We start from the raw sequence: 19,841 nt of genomic DNA, 5'->3' as shown, positions 1-19,841 counted from the left end.
TACATCTGTAATAGGCGCTGTTTTTCTAAAATAAACAGTGCAATCATTATTAATTTTTGGATTAGACAAATTATTATACGTTTAATTGTTGACAACTAGGCCCTATGTCAAGCTACTGTCAGTGTCACGGGTGCATATCGGAAAGGAAGAAAAAGATAACACACACAAATCAATAAGAATAATCAAATTTAAAGTGGTAATCACATTATTTTATTTTGATAAAGCAATCTTATTACTATTTTTTGTAAATCTACCAGTTGGTAGAAGTTACATTGTATCGTCGATATATGTTGTTACAAGGTGAAGGTCAGTTGATCCGAGTACTAGTGTGTATTTAATTTGAAGAGGAAAACAGAATGTATGCTATAGGCCTACCAGTGCTTATAGCTTCGATATATCCATTTTCTCGCAGTTTATCAGGGTCTCTGTCCAAGCGTTTTTTGAAAAGGTGACTGTGAGTGTGTTTTTAAGGTAAAGCTCTTGCTCCAACAAAAAAATTATCCACGTCTTTTTTCTCGTACCATCCTTCGAAAAATTGAAAAATACTCAGTCTAAATCCTTTCTACCGACAACTTAGTACACCCGAGCACGGCACAAAACATCTTAATGCATTATTATTTACAAGCCGTTAACGTGATAATTGGTTTTTTCTCGATTAAATCTGATATGTTTATGAAATGGCTAATAAATGTTTTCAAACCCGAGGGCGCATATGACGTCACACATAATGGCGCGTAAACTAGCGAAAGAAAATTTGCATATGGCAAGATTTGAATCGCTTTCAAACTCGAAAACTACGCAAAATATTTCATTTAAAACACATTTAAAGTAGTTTTAGGCATAAAAAGAATTAATTTGCTGAAAAAATAAAAAAAAGTTTAGAAACATGCGATGTGTCCTTTAAACAGTACCCCAAAAACCTGGCTCTACCCAATGACCGAGATGATTCGTCAATTTGACCGACAATGTTTGTTCATTTCTTTCAATACATTTTCTATGTGAAAGTTGAAGATAACAGACAGCGATCCATCCCATACATGTAATTCCTATAAGCAATACAAAATAGAGAGTTGGGCAAACATGGACCACTGGACATTCCAGAAGTGGGATCAGGTACCTAGGTCAATCTGTCTGTCAATCCCAACCACCTGTTCTGCAAAAAGAACCATTTAACTTGACACAAACAGAAAAGCTAGATAACTTAGAATAAAGATACGACCATATAAAGAACACGACTGAAACATCAAATTAAAATCATTCATTTTAGGAATCTAATTAAAATTAGATGTTAGATCCGCGAGTACGCGACACTTTAAGAAAGTAGGGTGTTGATGCGTGCTTATCTATCTATCTATCCATCTATATGTTGCATTGAATTCTACCAAACCCCAAAGCCTAAAAGTGTTGGATGCACAAAGTGGATTGCTATTTAAATTGTATTTCTGTATTATTGAATTGTTTCGGTCTCAGCGATTTCGACCTCTTTGTACATTGTCCTGGAGAGTTTTGTAGAACTTGGCAGAGAAGTTGCTAGGATCAGACTGTAACTTTTATAAAAGCATTCGTCCGAGAGTTGTCAATGAACCGCTTTGAAGTACTCACCCGTGTCCATAACAACACCAGCAGAACCTTTGTATGACTCTGTAACATTTTTGTCCCAGATTTTCATTGTTTGTATCAATATTTCTGTTTTGTTGAACTTATCGTCATTTAAATTGGTTCTGAAAGGATAACGTCAATTTATTCTTCAACCGTATCAATGTAAGCCTCAAGAACTGCGCATGCTCTATATGTCTGTATAGAGAGTGTGCAATGGTTTGTATTTGTCCTACACTTAATTAGGTATTTTTTATTGGACTTATTAGATTGATCGCTGTTAGTTACTTTCACCCTTTCAACCATTCAAAGAAAATATGACGAAAAAGATGATGAACACAATGGTTTTTGATATGCATTTATTCGGTAAGGCATAACATGGTTGAGCATACATCACAACATTCAGGATGTTTCATAGATTGCTCAAGAACTCCACACTGTTACGTTTGCAGGATGTAAATATTCATGACTTCAGCGAGTCCGGGGCCTGAAGAAGGAAACAAAATCATAAACATGCTATATAATAGAATCACAAAGCAGTACTGCTATTTTCTGAATGAAAAAAAAAATAGCAAATTTGTGACAAAATGAGTTTCATCCAATTCTTCAAGACATTTCCATAGAAGAACTTCTTTAAAAATATTCATGTTTTCCTTGTCAACAAAACTTCCTATCACAGTGGTTTTTTTTTTATTCTTTGCCACATTAAGGTTAACGATTCTTCGTATCATGCTATTCGGTATGACCAAATAGTAAAATTCCTTTACAATTTAAAACTGTTCATCACGGAAGGTAATGTTCTATTTATTCTGGTCATAGCAATTACATCATTGCAAATGAAATATATCAAGCAATGTACAAATCAGAAATGCAATCAAGCAATGCAATTATTCCGTATACGTACTTGCTCTGATATATGATAAATGACCGTTGAATAAAACGAACAGTGACCAGTCTCATAACTCCGAGAAACAATACAAAATAGAGATTGGGAAACAGATTCTCGGACACACCAGAAGCGGGATCAGATTCCTAGGAGGAGCAATCATCCCCTGTCGACCGGTCACACCCGCCGTGTGTCGCTGATATATATATATATATATGTATATATATATATATATATATATATATATATATATATATATATAAATTTGTATGTTTGTATGCTTATATGTTTGTGTTGAATACGGATTATATGCAACCATTGCATAACTTACATTGGTTCCATTTAGCAGCCTTTGAGTCCATGCTAAACAAAAATAGTGGGGTTTTCTCGCTCCTCGTCCAGAAACAACCATCTGGTCTGTCTATAACAACAAACCACCCCACAGCATTCAGGCATGATGTATACCTTTTGTTGGCAAAAAAATGTCTTTTGATGGGACGTCTCCCATCTCTGTCGTGTCTACAAACACAGATTGATAATGCTAATTGTCCGAACCAAGGAATAAAGATGCTGGGGATATAAAGATGCTGGGGATATTATGTATGCATTGTTTGATGATATTCTGTAATATTTTAATGTTATTATGATGATCTTTAAAATCGTCTTTAAAACTTAGTACCCTTTAATTGAAAAAAAATTGGATCTCGAGGACTTGAGATCGGACCAACTACTTTCAAGAAGTCTGGATTTGCTAAACCAGTTTAGCATGTTGCTTCCACTCCCATCAAATTCTAAGAACGCTAATGTTTTCCCCTTTCCACCAAGTACAACCCGTATCTGAAAATACAATTCGATTGATATATCATAATTTATTGGGAAGATATATAGATTGCCTATCAATTAACACACTTGGTTTATGTAACATGGACTGTTAAAACACATTCTGTAAGAAACCCTTTTTCTTGTTTGATTTAGGAAAACAGTAATTTAAATTGGATTAAAAAAATTGCGAGTGCAAATGCAAAATTTAAAGGCATTAAAACGTGATCAATGACTTTAATATATCTCTCGATACAACTATTATATATATATATATATATATATATATATATATATATATATAATTCAATAAAAAAATCATGAAAATATACAGTTCCAAAATATATTTAAATCACTAGCGCTTTCTGGATTTTAACATCCATCCTCAGGTGAATACAAATTTTAAATAATTTATTTAAAAATTTAAAAATTAAAAAAAGAAATTAAAAATTAAAAAAAAAAAATTTAAAAATTTAATAATTTATTTAAAATTTGTATTCACCTGAGGATGGATGTTAAAATCCAGAAAGCGCTAGTGATTTAAATATATTTTGGAACTGTATATTTTCCTGATTTTTTTATTGAATTATTTTGACTGTGTGATATCAACTCTTTCTATTTGGATTATATATATATATATACATATATAGTTTGTAAAAAAAAGAATTCGGTATTTGATACAGTAAATACATCCAATAATAAAAGTCAAGAAACACAAAACTCGAATAACATTTCACTGTTAGCGCTTTCGGCTTTAAGGTAGTACTCTACATCGTCATAATGGCTGACTTCCTTTAAAAACATGGATAAAAAAATCGATATCAGCAATATTTGACTTTTCCTTTTCCATTTAAATACCTAGCCGAGTAGTACAGTAGGTTATAATTCCGACTGCTGACCTGCAGGTCACAGGTTCGAGTTCAGCAGGGTTTTTTAATTTTTTAAGATTACCTTCTACTAAAACTGTATTTTTTTTGACAAATTCAAGTAAATTTGAAAATTTTCAACTTCAAAGTATTGTTGAACATATCTTCCACTTTTCATCTACGTCAAATTTCTCTGGTGTAGCATACCTCCTTAATGCCTCTTCAGACAGTTTTGTCTGAAGAGGCATTAAAGCCGAAAGCGGTAACAGTGAAATGTTATTCGAGTTTTGTGTTTCTTGACTTTTATTATTGGATATATATATATATATATATATATATATATATATATATATATATACATACATACATACATATATATATATATATATATATTAAACTTATACGGTACCAATTTTGATGCACCATATGCGCATTTCAACAAATAATGTCTCATCAGTGATGCTCAACCGAAATCTTTTAAATCCGAAATAACAATGAAGTTTTAGAGCTATTATAGGGAAAAAATGTGCCAAAAAAAAAGTGGAATCAAATTCGTTTAAGGATAAGAGATATGCGTGAGGGAGATAATCCTTAAATTTTGGAATGGATTTCTAAATTTTATAACAGCAATTAAATTTACATCCGTATTTTAAAGCTAGTAACGAAGTACTTAGCTACTGGGCTGTAGTGACCCTCGGGGACTAACAGTCCAGCAGCAGAGGCCTCGACCCAGGGGTCATAATGTTAAACTTATATACGGTACCAATTGTGATGCACCAGATGAACATTTCGACAAATAATGTATCTTCAGTTATGCTCAACCGAAATCTTTGAAATCCGAAATAACAATGAAGTTTTAGAGCTATATATATATATATATATATATATATATATATATATATATATATATATAAGTCATTAAACTGGCCATCGACACGAACAACCGGATTGTCAAATTTTTGGGACAACCCGTCCCTTCTTCATTACAAACGAAAAGAATTACATAATGTGGCCAATATTACCTGAAAATAATAACAAAAACTACATATAAATACATCTAGCACAACAACTACACTAATCTACAAATTTATTTACAACGCAGACTATATGTTTTTCAGTTTTTAGGCTTGCCAATGAATGTTCAAGCATATGTGTGACATAGAACCTTCTGTACCTGTTATGCAAATGGATGTTTTTTGTTTATCTGATAAAAACAATTAAACCTCGAGAGAACGACAGAAGTGGTCGACGGATGACATGTAGTACACGGGAATAATAGGAAATTAGTGAGGAGAGTTCAGGGACTCGATTAAGGAGGGGACAGGACAAAGGTACCCAGGGGTAGACAGAAAATTATTTTACACATTAGTAAATCAGAGTAATAGTGATACTGGAAAAGTCAGAAATACAAGTTCGAAAAATTCACGTGAGATAGCAGGTATTTGTTAGCTTGCAGTTTGATATATTTAAATTATGACTTACCGGAATAGTTTGTACACAACAAATATTTCCGATTATACTAAAATAGTCAGTTAAAGAACAACACACCTTTTGGATTCTGAGTGAATCCCACTGGTCGAGAAGGGGACTCCGCAGATGTTTCATTTTATCCCTCCAGAAATTCAACTTAAAACCAGGTGGAATACAACCATTATCGGTTGTGCAAACCGATGGTGACTTCGCATTCCAGGCGTCACGAACATCTTTCCCATTACCTTTAACTGCGTGAAATACTAATTTCCAATCTAAAACAAATTGATGAAGGTGAGAAAATTTAAACTTGTTACATAAATTAATTCATGGGATTGCATGGCTAGGTTGATATCAATAGATACTTACTATCTTCGCGCCGTCTTCCGAATCCTTCTGTAGTCAACGCAGCAACTAGACAAAGATACAACAGCGCGCCAGAAGCACGGGACATTGTTAATATCTAAATAAAGAAAAACACAATAATGCATCAATATCTAAATAAAGAAAAACACAACAATGTATCAACGTGCCAGAAGCACGGGGCATTGTCAATATCTAAATAAAGAAAAACACAATAATGCATCAATATCTAAATAAAGAAAAACACAACAATGTATCAATATCTAAATAAAGAAAAACACAATAATGCATCAACGTGCCAGAAGCACGGGGCATTGTCAATATCTAAATAAAGAAAAACACAACAATGCATCAATATCTAAATAAAGAAAAACACAACAATGCATCAATATCTAAATAAAGAAAAACACAACAATGTATTAACGTGCCAGAAGCACGGGGCATTGTCAATATCTAAATAAAGAAAAAAAAACACAACAATGTATCAATATCCAAGGTGTTTCAAATGTTTGTTAAATAAAAAATGTACAGCTGTACTTTCAAATCTCATTACTTTATCAGTACTCTCGAGATACACATACATGTACAGGAGTCGCTGGATTTCGAAAACCCAAACCATGCATTTCAACAGTGAATGGAAGACATTTTAGCAGACTTATTGAACAAATATGTTTTATAGCAATAATTCAGCACACCCTATAAAGTAACTACATACCATGCCCTTTCAATATAAATTGTATGTATACATTTGTGGTAATTGATTACTATATAAACATACCCAAACAAAACAGCTTTAATGTCGAACGAACTGTTTAGCATGTTGAAAAGTCCCCCGGGCTTCAGGGTGTTTGACAACATGACCACCTCTTTTCATACATATTTCAGTAAAGTTTTAAAATGCTGATAGTTATCAATTTCATTCAAATACAGTTACAATTGTATCGACACGACTCTGAAATAATACATCACCTTTTGCTTTCAGAAAAACCATTGGCTTGAAGAAGCTTTAATCGATATATTTATATAGATAGAAACGCATAATGACTCCGCCCTCTATGGATACCTGCTTATTCTACAACATCATGTCATTATGTTTTAAATTACACAATTACAAAGCTTTGTTTTTTACAATTAAAATCGAATTTTACCAAAAGTTGAAAATTGTAACCACATTTCATTTCATTAGATTTTGAAGGTTATGCATTTCAAAACCAGCTTCATTTGGGGTAAAAGGTCGTCCACGCTTTAATCATATAAGAACATGTTAAATTATCGTTACATATTTAAGAGGACAAAACGGACGCGAATTATGCGATTTAACTTTCACGTGTATAATCAGGCCAAATTATGTGTTGGGGTTATAATGTTTTTATAAAACCAATAAGTTTATGTTATATGATTTTTATCAGTCTTTTTTAAAGCAAGCCCTTCGCAAATTGTATGGCCGTTATTAAAGGCCACGCAAAAGCAAACTGTACAGGCGTTTCTGCGGAATCAATGTTTCTGTTTCTGCGGAATTTCCGAATTGCCGTGAATGTATTCTTTTAAAAAAATTCCTCAAATTTATGTAAATTGTACTCAATTTGGGATTGATGTTAGTGTTGGCACTAAACTTCGGGAATTAATACAAAAATGTAATAAGCATGATAAATTGTCACTTTGAACAGCGTTTGTTTCGCGTTCAATTTATTCTATTATTTGTGAAAATGCGCATCTGGTGCATCAAAATTGGTACCATATAAGTTTTACATTTAGTACTTTATATCTATAAGAAATACGAAAAGAACATGCAGTGTTTAATGGATGGAAAACTATTTTTGCGATTTACACCACTAGTTATACATTCAGATGATCTTGGGGTGCGCGGGTCATGCTTCATTTATGCACGTAAACTGCATAATTTTTAAAATCTGTCTTACACAGAGAGAGGGAGCTACTAACTCTTAAAAAACTATTTTGGTTGTTTACATGAAAATATTTTGTATCATAACAACATGACAAGCATGCGCTTCCGAATGACGCCATTGCATGACTGTTATAAATAGATCATGTAGGTACCTTAATAGAAAATGTAAAAGTAGCACATTATCCCAAGATTTAAATATTTGTCTAACTGGGGATAGTGACGGTAAAACACCTATAGTATATCAGAATTACTGATAGAATCCTACCACTTTCAATAAAAAATAATTATTGAACATTTAAACACGAAGCCCATGTTTTACATTTTGCACTGATGCTATGCAGTTTTCTTTAAAGGTTTTGTTAACAGACGATTCTATCAGTAATTGCCGTGTACATTAGTTTATGACCTTTCAAACGGTGTATAAAAAGTCTCTAAAAGTATACGGCCTAATGTGCTACTTTTGCAGTTTTATTTCAGTGTGTGACAGAGGAAAATCGGATCGACATGCTAAATGGAATGTTTTCTCCGTCAACAAAATTGTCAATGAATGATATCAACATACCTTCTTAATATAAATAAATTATCAGCGTTTCACATATATATTCCATATATCCCATTTCATATCTTTCAAATACTCTACATTTTGTCGATATTTGAATGACACACATCAACAAATTCCTTGCATGTGTCAACGTCACTCGATGTATAGTCATGACGTCATCAGTTTACTTTCATATCGATCAGACAGAAATTACACAACAGCAATATAGCATTTCGAATTTCGTTAGATCTTAGTAGCTGCATGGTTTATTTTATGTATAAATAAAACTTAAATAAAAAATAAGATCGGAATTTAATATATACTTAGTGATATACTTATTTCAATTATGACGTCACACTGTTTCGCGGTTTTATCCCAGTGAAAAATTCCTAACCTGCCTTAACGTACCCGCGTGAGAAGGGGAACTGATTCAAGACAAGTGAAATCCCATAACATATCTACATTTAGATGTATTTACATGCGTATATTGGTTTTCAAATCGTTATCATTCTGTGTAAAATCGTTTATAACAACTTATTATGATTATTATTTTTTCGCTGTATCGATGCAGTTTGTCAATACAACTTGTCATTTTGTCATTTAATCAAATGTTGTCTCACGTATTTGATATTAGAATAGTTATTACCCCGTTCTTAGAAAAATGATTCTGACTACGGATTACTTCGTATACGTGATCAAGATATTGGCCTCATGACGAGTATGGCCATTCGAAAGTTGATGAGCATTCCTACTAGATACATGTACACTATCCCACGTCCGTTATATCCAGGAGTCCATGTTTCCCATTTTTGTATTCTTTATAAAAGGTGAAGGTAAAGAACAGTGTTCAATCTCATAACTCCTATAAGCAATACAAAATAGATAGTTGAGCTAAAACGGACCCCTGGACACACCAGAGGTGGGGTCAGGTGCCTTGGGAGAGTAAGCATCCCCTGTCGACCGGTGAAACCCGCCGTGAGCCCTATATCCTGATCAGGTAAACGGAGTTATCCGTAGTCAATATCAATGTGCCAAGAACTGCCTAACAATCGGTATGAAACACGTCAAACAGCATTTGACCCAATGATAGGTTGTATTGACGAACTAGATTGTTAAAATGACCATATGATTTGTGAAATGTTGACTTCAATCGATACTGTTCGTTGTCTTATCTTTTTCATCTATTACAATACTGCAATTTCAAATGACTTCACAATTAAAGCTTCGTGTTTGAAGGGATGTACAGAATGTACATCAGCAGTGTGGTCCAATAAAACAAATAAAGAGGATTTCCTTCATGTTCTACGGACTGATATCTTTCACGCTTGAGTCAGGTTCTTTTCTTATCAATACCTAATTTACAAATACATTTTATTACTTGGATGGTCGAAAACTGTCTTACGTGTTTCATACTAATTATTAAACCGTTCTTTGCATACTGATTTTAACTATGAAATATTCTGTTTACTCATGAATATATAAGGATCAATACGGATGTGACCGGTTGCCACGGACTGTATACTCCTCCTAGACACCGGATCCTACGTCTGCTACGCCCAGTAGTCCGTATTTGACTTTGTGGTTTTTTTTTATTCTTTGTGATATAAATGATTTATGAAATTGATCTCTGTCCGTTATCGGAATATGTTCATTGAATAAAAAGGATAACATCATCAGTACAAGTAAGTATTTTTAATACGATACCAATGACTTTTAGATTTTACTTTAAATAATAAAAGCGCATCTTCTCAGCAGGATACTTTTTGGTCAGCAATGCTCGTAAAACATGAATAGTGTACACTAATGTGCACGTTTCCTTCTTTTTTAAAAACAAAACAATACGTCACGGTAAACATTTTAACGTTAACTAAAATTAAAGTTGTATTTAACATGACTATTCATATAGATATTTTTGTACCAAGTATTTGCACTATATTCTAGTTTCTTGATATACGCTTAAACTGATTGTACGATCTAACACCTAATGTGGTGTATCTGCATTTAAAAAGGTCAATAATGTTGCTAGGGAGGGTGCAGACAAATGCATTCGAATTTGATATTTAATTGGTCCCGGAGGAAAGAAATGTCTGGTTTTATATTGCTTACAATTTGGAAATTGATTCATAGTGATGTGAATTTCATAGATTTAAAAGAAAACTATAAAAAAGCGGGAACAGTTTTTCTTTACATTTTCCCTAACCAATCTACTTCATGCTTATAGCAAGTATCAGAAGATGAAGGTTCGCAGTTAAAATATATGTGATTTAAGGACTTCATTTCAGAAATGCAAGCAAGTCGAATATATTCTTAATTTCATTAAAAAGGATACATATACATGAAAGTACCAAGTAACGCTAGATTCTCTTTATCTGATTTTAATTGAATAAATTGATTGCAAATAAACCTCATGATAAATATCAACACCATACCGTGTCCTCGTATCTTGATCGCAGTTAACAACAATATTTCTTATGTCCTTTGATCAATTCACTTACTCTACACTTATTCAGCGAATTTATCATGACTGTTTTCAAGTGCGTGTTACTTCGAATTAATTACCCCTTTGAAATTCATAAGTATGATGATATGGTTTTGTTGCAAGGACAATCCCATCTGTGAATAAAATGTTAAAATTGTACATATGTTATTTGAGAGATGTAACTATTTTTGATAATTACAAGATCAAAGAAAGAAAATTGCTGATTTTACATACACGTAAACACGTTAATTTAAATAGATGAATATATACCGGTATCAAACTATGAAAATAATACATCACTACAACTGCATCATAATAGGTTTACGGTACTACTGTTGGGATGAGTGTAGCCAGTGTATGTTTGTATGGATATATATTATCCTTAAGAGGCACGTAAAATCAGAAAAGTCTGAAGTTATTCGGACGTGTACGGGCAACTGTCAAAAAATTTCAGAAACATCTTGTATCACACATTTAGAAATTTGATCCGCCTATCCATTTAACGCAGGAAATATAATAACGAAATTGATGTAAACAGTGCAGCATTATGGCATCGTATTTAGTTTTACTGTTTCCAACAATACAGCGTACGAGGGGTAAAAAAATATCTAAATCTTAAATATGTATCTGATTCAGAACAAAATAAAATTCAGTAATTTAGGTATTATTATTATTCTTCCTAGGCACTTGATCTCATATCTGGTATAGCCAGAGGTCAGGTTTCGCCCAACTTTGTATTTTGGATTGCTTATAGGAGTTATACGAGTCTATGGTCATCATCACGATCCGGTTTGGCAATACCGACCCAGTTTTTGCTGACCATATAGACAGTTACATTTTGTGCAAAAGATGCATTGGCGGAACTTTGTAGATGCCACCTTAATTTTTACATGTTCTTGGGTCTACATCAAGGGAAGATCACCCTGCCATTGTTTTTTACTACTGTGTGTAAATATGTTACCCGGTGATCCCCAATTTTTTATGTGCTTTAACATGATTTTATACTTATACATTCTTATGTAGTATTGTTTATCTTAATTTCTATGGAAATCCAAATGCCTGTCATAGCATGTGCTCAATAAGTCGGATTGTGTTTGTCGGGGATCTCCCTATTAGTAATGTAGTTGATTTGTAGTGGTTTAGTAAGTTCGTCATTAATAAATGACATTTTTTCATCCAAACTGATGCAGTTGTTTTCAAAGGTAAACATTAACAAAGCTACAGGTCTAAAATGGAACTGGAAAGAATAAGCTTAGTAGTTATATGCAATATTGGGAAATCAAAAGATAAATGGAGGTCATAATGTCTTTTTTTAGCAGAAACCATTGAATAGTTTGGGTTTTTCAAAATACATTGGTTGAATTTACTTGTACCCGAAAGTGTTTTTCTTTAATTTGACGTCATGAAGATTTATATTTTCAGCGTAGTCATGCAATGATCGAAAAAGAGCACTGATATTTCTGTCACACATATCATCAATATTCATTTATCATTGAATTATGAAACGATTGGGATATGTGTTTTCATATTGCATATATTTTCAATCTGGAAATAGAAAATTTAGTCGATAGTGAAATAGTTCGCGTTTTAAGATCAAAGCCTATAGGAGTTTGACGTCACCTGAATATTTAAACGTACGTATTTAAACAGTACGTAATTCCATTATGCTATCTACATGTTGAAAAAGCATAAATTCCCCATTCTTGAACCCTAGTTACTGGAAACATCTTGGTACGAGTTGTACATATGCGTTTTAACATCTAACTTGCAAAAAAGAAAACGAGGGTAAGCGATGCAGCCACATGTTTGGATTTATAGCTAATTTCCTCTTTTACGTGTGTGAAATTATAGCTCACTGCAACCGCCATAAGTTTGATTTACATCAACATCTAATAAAAGCGATTGATCTCAAGAACGAGTAAGTGCCAGTTAGACAGTTGTTACTAACAATGAGTTTACTGGATGAAACCTCTGGGCATGTGATTACTGGTGGTGTTAATATACATGTAGTTCAAAAGGTCCTATATTCAGATAAACCCTGTCTTTCAATTGGCGCAAAAACGTCGTCTCTATTGTGAAGTCTGTCAAATGTTATACCAGACAACGGACTCAATGAAAAAAGAACTTGATACCTTGTCGGAATGGGTAATGAGCATAAAAATAACGTTAAAACTACAAATTAAACACATCAAAACAAAATCATGTATCATCTATCTTTCCTTCTGTTTTTAGTCAACCAGATGCCATAAAAGAATCAGACTACATAAGGAATATGTTTTGGTTCTAACTGACAAAGCTTGTAACTAGATTGTCTTTGTTCATAAGGCTCATTATTACAATTCCACATATTTCAGCTTATTTGTGAATAGGTGTCGTTTATCTAAGTGCCCCCTTTCACTTCTATGGGTAATTTTGCATTGAAGTAGATTAGTGTTATTGTGTCATTTCATTATTGTATATATTGTTTAATCTAAGGCAGCTCATAGTAAAAACTTTACGACGAGCAGTTCCGACGCAGATCATAGTCGGTTGAATATTCACACGGAATCATTGGTGATGTACAATGTTGGGGATCAGGGCATGACAACTGGGTCTTGGTACAAAGTTGGGTAAAGTTCATATCAAAGTGCATTTGAATTACTTCCAATAAATCATGGGTACTTCAAGCTATTGGAATTAGAATATATTGATGAATCAATCTACACCTAGACAAGTGCTTGCCCATGATATGGAATACTCAATTTCTGGTTCAATTTTCGAAAAGTCTTCAATGTTTCTCCAGTGAGAAGTTACAGAAAAGCTATGCTTTAGGTAAGATAGAGCACTATTTGGACGGTTTCTATTTTTCGGGGGAGGGGTTGTCTGCAATCGAAGGCATCATTTCAGGATTATGGGTTCCATTAGCAAGAGACAAACTTGGGTTCAAGATACCCGTTAAGTGTTTATGGGATTAGAAGTAATCACTGCATAAGACTATCGAGATTCCCAAAACAAATTCCAGTATTTGAAAAATGTTTGGTCTAGTTATGCTAGTAGTTGGATGTTGAAGCAACATATACATGTATGTACAAAACAGGGTTACTTTAGGGGTCTGACAAAGACAGTTATTATCTGGCCCCGGTCACGCGAACAAATTGTTCACTTAATGCTTACCTCTCACTTATAGTTGTGCTTAATCTACAGTTAGATGCTATGTAGTGGCTATTGGGTGTGAGGAGGTGTTGATACAACCAACAGATTCAAAGCTCTGGGATGTTTTGAACTTCTGGAGTCTAGGATGGATACTAGTTTGCCACTTTCGAAAATAAAATATACCTTTAATGTTTACATGAGTAATAAGTACTATATATCACATTTTCCATAGCACAAAGTTAAAATACAATAGCTTTTACTTTAATCTTTTTAAGGGATGGGTGTTTGTATATTGTTTACGTCTTTCTCGAGAAGTTTTCACTCATTGCCGATGAAGGGCTGTGGAACTTTGGTCTATTGGTGAGGCCTTCAAAATTTGGCATATATTCGGCGCTTGCTGCCTTTGAACAGGGATGAATATCGTGCCATAGCTGCTGTAAAATGGGGCCTTAGTTTCTGCGATCTCATTTGTAAGTCTGTCCAATTTAGTCACTTTTATGACAAACAAAGGCAACTGAGGACTTATTCTAACCTGGAAGGGTTGGATAATTCGCTTTATCGACAGACAACAACCAGTGCACCATTCTCGGAGTAGTTGATGTGAGCAAACGGCAACATAAATCATTGTGCATCTAGCCTAGTGTCAAAACTGATCAATCAATTGGGAAGGGAGTCACGTGGTTCTAATTTGTCATGGCTCGTTCATTTGCCCTGTTATGGCTAATTTCAAGCAAGTGGGACCAAGTTTTAACGGACCCTTGTTTTGTCATTTTGGAGGAATTCCGCTTGCAAAATATCATTTGTTAGCAGTTTGGGATGGCTGATTGCCGCTAAAAGCATAGATAACATGTATTACAAGCTGATAAAATCAAGAGCTGAAAGATGTTGGTCTACTGCATTTCAAGCTTATATTAGGTCGCCGTTTATGCGAACATCTTTATGTTCATTATCTACTTGAGCCAAGGTTTATGGAAGGATTGAAAATAAATATTAAAGGCAAACTAACAACTCAACTCTATCACAAATGGGACGATTTCAGCTTTTCCATCTCCAACTTCCAATATGTATGTAGGAATATTCAATCATCACCTGTATATCGAGTTTATATCTCTCAACTGATTCGATACACAAGAGCTTGTTCTGCGCATGGTCAGTTGTTTAATCTAAGCAAGCTACTGACAAACAAGTATATGGTACAGGGGATGCAACGGTGTCGTTTAAAGTCAGCATTTTGTAAATGCAGCAACAATCTATAATCCTGATAAATATCTGGTTTGCCAATACAACCTATATTTGAGTCAAATGCTGTCTGGCGTGTTTCATACTGATTGTAAGATCATTCTTGGAACACTGATTTTGACTACGGATATATCCGTTTACCTGATCAAGATATAGGGCTCACGGCGAGTGTGATCGGTCGAAAGTTGATTCTCATTCCTCTTAGGTACATATACTCGATCCCACGTCCGGTATATCCAAGAGTCCATGTTTGCCAATTTTGTATTCTTTATAGAAACTATGAAATTGATCATTGTTCGTTGTCTTATCCTTTCCATATCTTACATAATTGTAAGTAACGAATTACTTCAAAAATAAGGCTTCGTTTTTGAGGGGATGTTCAGAATGTACATCACTCGTGTGGTCCAATAAAACAAATTAAAATGATTTCCTTTAACTTCTGCAGACGGATATTGTTCACGCTTGAGTCAAGTTCTTTTCTTATCAATACTTAATTTGCAAACATATTCTATCACTGGTTAGGTCGAATGCTGTCCTACGTGCTTCATACTAATTATTAAACCGTTCTTTGCATACTGATTTTAACTATGGAATATTCTGTTTACTCATGAATATATAAGGATCATGGCGGGTGTGACCGGTTGTCATGGACTGTATATTCCTCCTAGACACCGGATCCTACGTCTGCGACGTCCAGTAATCCGTATTTGAATTTGTCTTATTTTTAAATTCTTTATAATATAAATGATTTACGAAATTAATCTATGTTCGTTATCAGAATATGTTCGTTGCATAAAAAGGATAACATCGTCAGTACAAGTAAGTATTTTTAACACGATAGCAACGGCTTTTATATTTTACTTTAAAAAGTAAAAGAGCATCTTCTCACCAGGGTGTTTTTTAGTGCAGTGGCAAAAAGGTCAAATTCTAGGATGACCCCCAACCTAAGGTAGAACAACGTACAACCTATTTGATTTGATGCAGAATTTTATCTACATTATGGAAATGATGGTTGTAGTCTAATAAAATGTGTTTGATTTAGCCTAAATTTGGATTTTTTGTCACAAAGTCACACTATTTTTGTGGGAAAAAAAATAGTGAGTACATTTTGTCTAATTATGACTGACGTTATGCAGGAAATGAAACAAAAATGGTACTAAACCACGTAGCCTGACCTATGACTTTTATATGACAATACTGTGTAGTTTTTTTTTGGATAATGAAAGAAATATATACTTAAATTGTCCAAAACGTCTTCATTTTTCGTTCCGAGTACACTCATTTCGTGCGTCTGACAGATCGATTCATCATACTAAACATCAAAATTTGTCTCATTGACTTCTCTCTCGACTGGTATATAGTTTGTATGTGTGGCATAATCCATTAGGTTGCAAGACTGCAAAATGCCCCCCCCCCCCCATTTGAGAAATTGTTAAAAATGTGTGCAACTGTATAGAATGGCAATTATATCGAAGATAAAGTGGTTAATCATGCAAAACAATGCAAATTTATCATAAATAAGCTGCATAAGAGTCTAGATAAAATGTTTAGTGCTGTTCTATAAAACTATGGCACATCTACTAAGTCATTAGGTACATTCGCTCCGTAGTTACATGAAATTAAGGAGCTGTTGGATTTTTATTTCGTAGTTATTTTGATATGCTAAAAGCCACACCCCAGAAAACCATTTACCAGTTCAAGCCAGATAGCAACAAGTATAGAATTGCTAATTTGTGTCTTTTTAATAGCAATGATTCAGTATAATAAAATATCCCACAATATTTATACCAACAACTTCAGTTATGTTAAAACAAAGTGCATTGTACATTTGGGTATTTAGTAATTGTTAATGCTTGTGACATTAAAATATACTGAATAATTCATTAAAATCACAAGTAAACTTAAGTACCTAACACTGTTGAAGTACCGTATCTACTTTGTCATCAATGTGACATGTAAAATAACTGTACTTCACATATACATGCAACTCTCTTACATGATATACGTACATGTATATGCTCATACAATCTTTTCAATAAGTTTAGTGATTCAGTGATTGTTAACTCTACAAGTTTACAATAACTTATGTCATATATGCTATAAGTCCACCATTAGTACAAAGTAAAAGAGATACAGTGAATGATAAGTTGTGAATGTAAATCAATGTACATTTTCAAGTTAAGATCGTCATTGATACTCAGTTAAAATTATCATCACTGTCAGAGTCAGTAACAGCCTTAAAATGTTCTGGTAGTCTCCATGGCATGCACAAAACCCAGTGCAGTGAAGGTGGTCCAGCAGACAGTGACACTTATTGGAGTGCTGACAGTCACGGTCTGTACAGTATATATGAGTGAGATCGTGGACTTCCACTGGTGCCGATTCTTTGGTATAATTTACTGGTTCAAGCTGACCATCTGATAAATACCACCCGTTGCCAACAGGAGTATCTGGGATCAGATTGGCGATGTGACTTTGACACCAGATGCTGGTCTGGTACCTTGCTCTGAGGAAATGCTTCTTGAAAGCATCTTCTGTTGGTGGCATTTGTGAGGCAGGTTTGTGTGTTGTCGAGGCCAGGAGGTACCGAAGTTGGTCCAAGGAAGAACATGTCTTCGCTTTCTTTCCATTCAAGCTGAGGACGTAAGAACGTGCAGAAGAAACATATACTTCCACGTTATTCTGCATTCCAAACGTTGTCAGTGAATGAATGTTCTTCCCCACATGTTCCTGCAGTTTTCTGTAAGCAACGCGCTTTCCTATCTTATATAAACTGCTTGTGCTGTTACATCCCTGGGAGACATTCACAGAACTTCACACCATGTTTTGCCACAATGAAATGGACAAGAATGTAACGTTGCCTGTTGATTGTTGGGGTGTTATGGCCTGCCAACATGTATACAAAATCAGTTAGCATATCCTTGCTGTAATAATATAATAGCAGCACCAAAACATCAGTATCATCACTTCGAACAAGAAGGCGATCATGAGTGGAAGACAGATCGATAGCATGAAGCAGCATTCTGGTATCCGCTTCTTCTTGGGAACTGAAGAGGCTTGAAATGGTAGCTGCTTCTGTGGGCGTGACAAGTTTCGTTATATGTCTTTCATGAAACCCTCCAGCAAGGATGGTTTTAGGGTTTCCTGATAGCATACTGTGTGCAACACTGACAATGTGGTCAGAGACAAAGGCAGCAAGGACAGCTTTGTTTCCTGATACCTTAAGAAATTGTCGGTAATTAGGAACCTGGTGATTTGCTTGGATAACGTATCCAGCCTGCTTTGTTTCTCCAAGCCTGTTTCGTTCAGCTACCTTCACATTAAGCTTATGATCATATCTATCAAATACAATGACCAATGATTTTACACCTCGATTCTTGTCAAAGGGGTTGATCATAAACTTCAACAAGACATTAGCAAGGTCAAGAAATGTGACAAATAATTCCCTGTATCAATGGCATTCCATCCAGAATGTATGCTGATGATACATTTCCACTGAGTTGGCCAGTGATGCATTCTACTGATGCCTCCAACTTCTTTCCTAGGTCTGACATTGTAGTTTTTCTCATAGCTCTGTCGTCATAGAAAAGCGAGGGGTATTGTTGACAGCTCATGGGTAAGTACGTTTTCAAGATTGACTTCTCGCTGCTTTGAAGCAACCAGCAATCGACGAAAGAGTACCTCTGACTCAACAATAAGCTTCTCTTTGGCCTTGTTTATGACAGGCTTCTTCATATCTGCAAAAATTTTGACTTTCAATCTCGACTGTGTCCCAGAAGTTCTTTGTCTTTGAGCAGGTGACTCTACTTGTAATGACCTCTTTATGTGTTGATGTTCCTTGTTCCAGGAAATTGTTCAGATTTTCCTTTACTTCTTTTGAAGCCGCTTGTCCAGTGATGATGTTGATCAGTTCTGCTGACACTGTGTCTAGATCGAATGGATTATGAATATTAGCTGCATTTTCAACTATCTTTAGAACATTATTTTCATCTCTTTCTCTTCTGGCTTTGCCTAGCTCTTGGTGTGGCTTATCATTCTGAGAGCTTTCCTTTGCAGTGAACGCTTCAACATATTCAGCTGTGATGTACCTGGTTGTTAGCCAACGTGTTAACGCTGTCTTTCTACTTGTGAGTCCAATTACATCGCCTTTGCTTTTCCCATCTCTGTTTACGGTTTGCTCTAATGCTTGATCAGTTGCTACAGCATTGAAGCTGTGGCTTGGCTTTCGTCGGACCACGAATACTCCGTCAAGCTGATATAAAATTGTTGCTTATGCAGTGCCACTTGGTACCATGTAATACAGAATCCTCTGAGTATTGTATGAAAACTCACACGTCCTAATTTGCGCTAATTCACGTATGTTGTTGTGTATATCATAATTAACCACTTTAGTTTTGATATAAATACCATATATGATTGATTGTATTTTGCTTAGCGTCTCTCGAGATTTTTTGACTCATATGGAGACGTCACCAAGACCGGTGAAGGGCATGAAATTTAGGTATATGCCGGTCCCTGACCGCCTTTGAGCAGTGGTGGTTTTT

General features: G+C 34.6%; 2 protein-coding genes across 2 annotated transcripts in view; both read right to left on the bottom strand.

Moving 5' to 3' along the window:
• The window catches only part of LOC125677748 (uncharacterized), a 59,802-nt gene that overhangs the window by 14,998 nt on the left and 24,963 nt on the right, over positions 1–19,841 (bottom strand). The window lies entirely within an intron of this gene.
• On the bottom strand, positions 680–7,058 carry LOC130052771 (uncharacterized). Its single transcript, XM_056158689.1, has 5 exons — positions 6,007–7,058; positions 5,716–5,912; positions 3,162–3,319; positions 2,814–3,001; positions 680–2,083 (listed from the first exon to the last, which is right to left on the bottom strand). The coding sequence occupies exons 1-5, from the start codon at positions 6,089–6,091 to the stop codon at positions 2,037–2,039; spliced, it is 675 nt and encodes a 224-aa protein (XP_056014664.1). The 5' UTR covers positions 6,092–7,058; the 3' UTR covers positions 680–2,036.

The sequence above is a fragment of the Ostrea edulis genome, chromosome 3 (assembly GCF_947568905.1).
Source record: "Ostrea edulis chromosome 3, xbOstEdul1.1, whole genome shotgun sequence".
Lineage (NCBI taxonomy): Eukaryota > Metazoa > Mollusca > Bivalvia > Ostreida > Ostreidae > Ostrea > Ostrea edulis.
The sequence above is the reverse complement of the archived record's forward strand: the minus strand, read 5'-3'. Positions and strand labels throughout refer to the sequence as shown.

Coding starts and splice junctions, on each gene's coding strand:
- LOC130052771 (XM_056158689.1), bottom strand. CDS start 6,091: ATGTCCCGTGCTTCTGGCGCGCTGTTGTATCTTTGTCTAGTTGCTGCG. Junction 3,320..5,715: donor ATTCACTCAGAATCCAAAAG/GTGTGTTGTTCT, acceptor TTGTATTTTCAG/ATACGGGTTGTACTTGGTGG. Junction 2,084..2,813: donor GGCTGCTAAATGGAACCAAT/GTAAGTTATGCA, acceptor TTCCTTCTTCAG/GCCCCGGACTCGCTGAAGTC.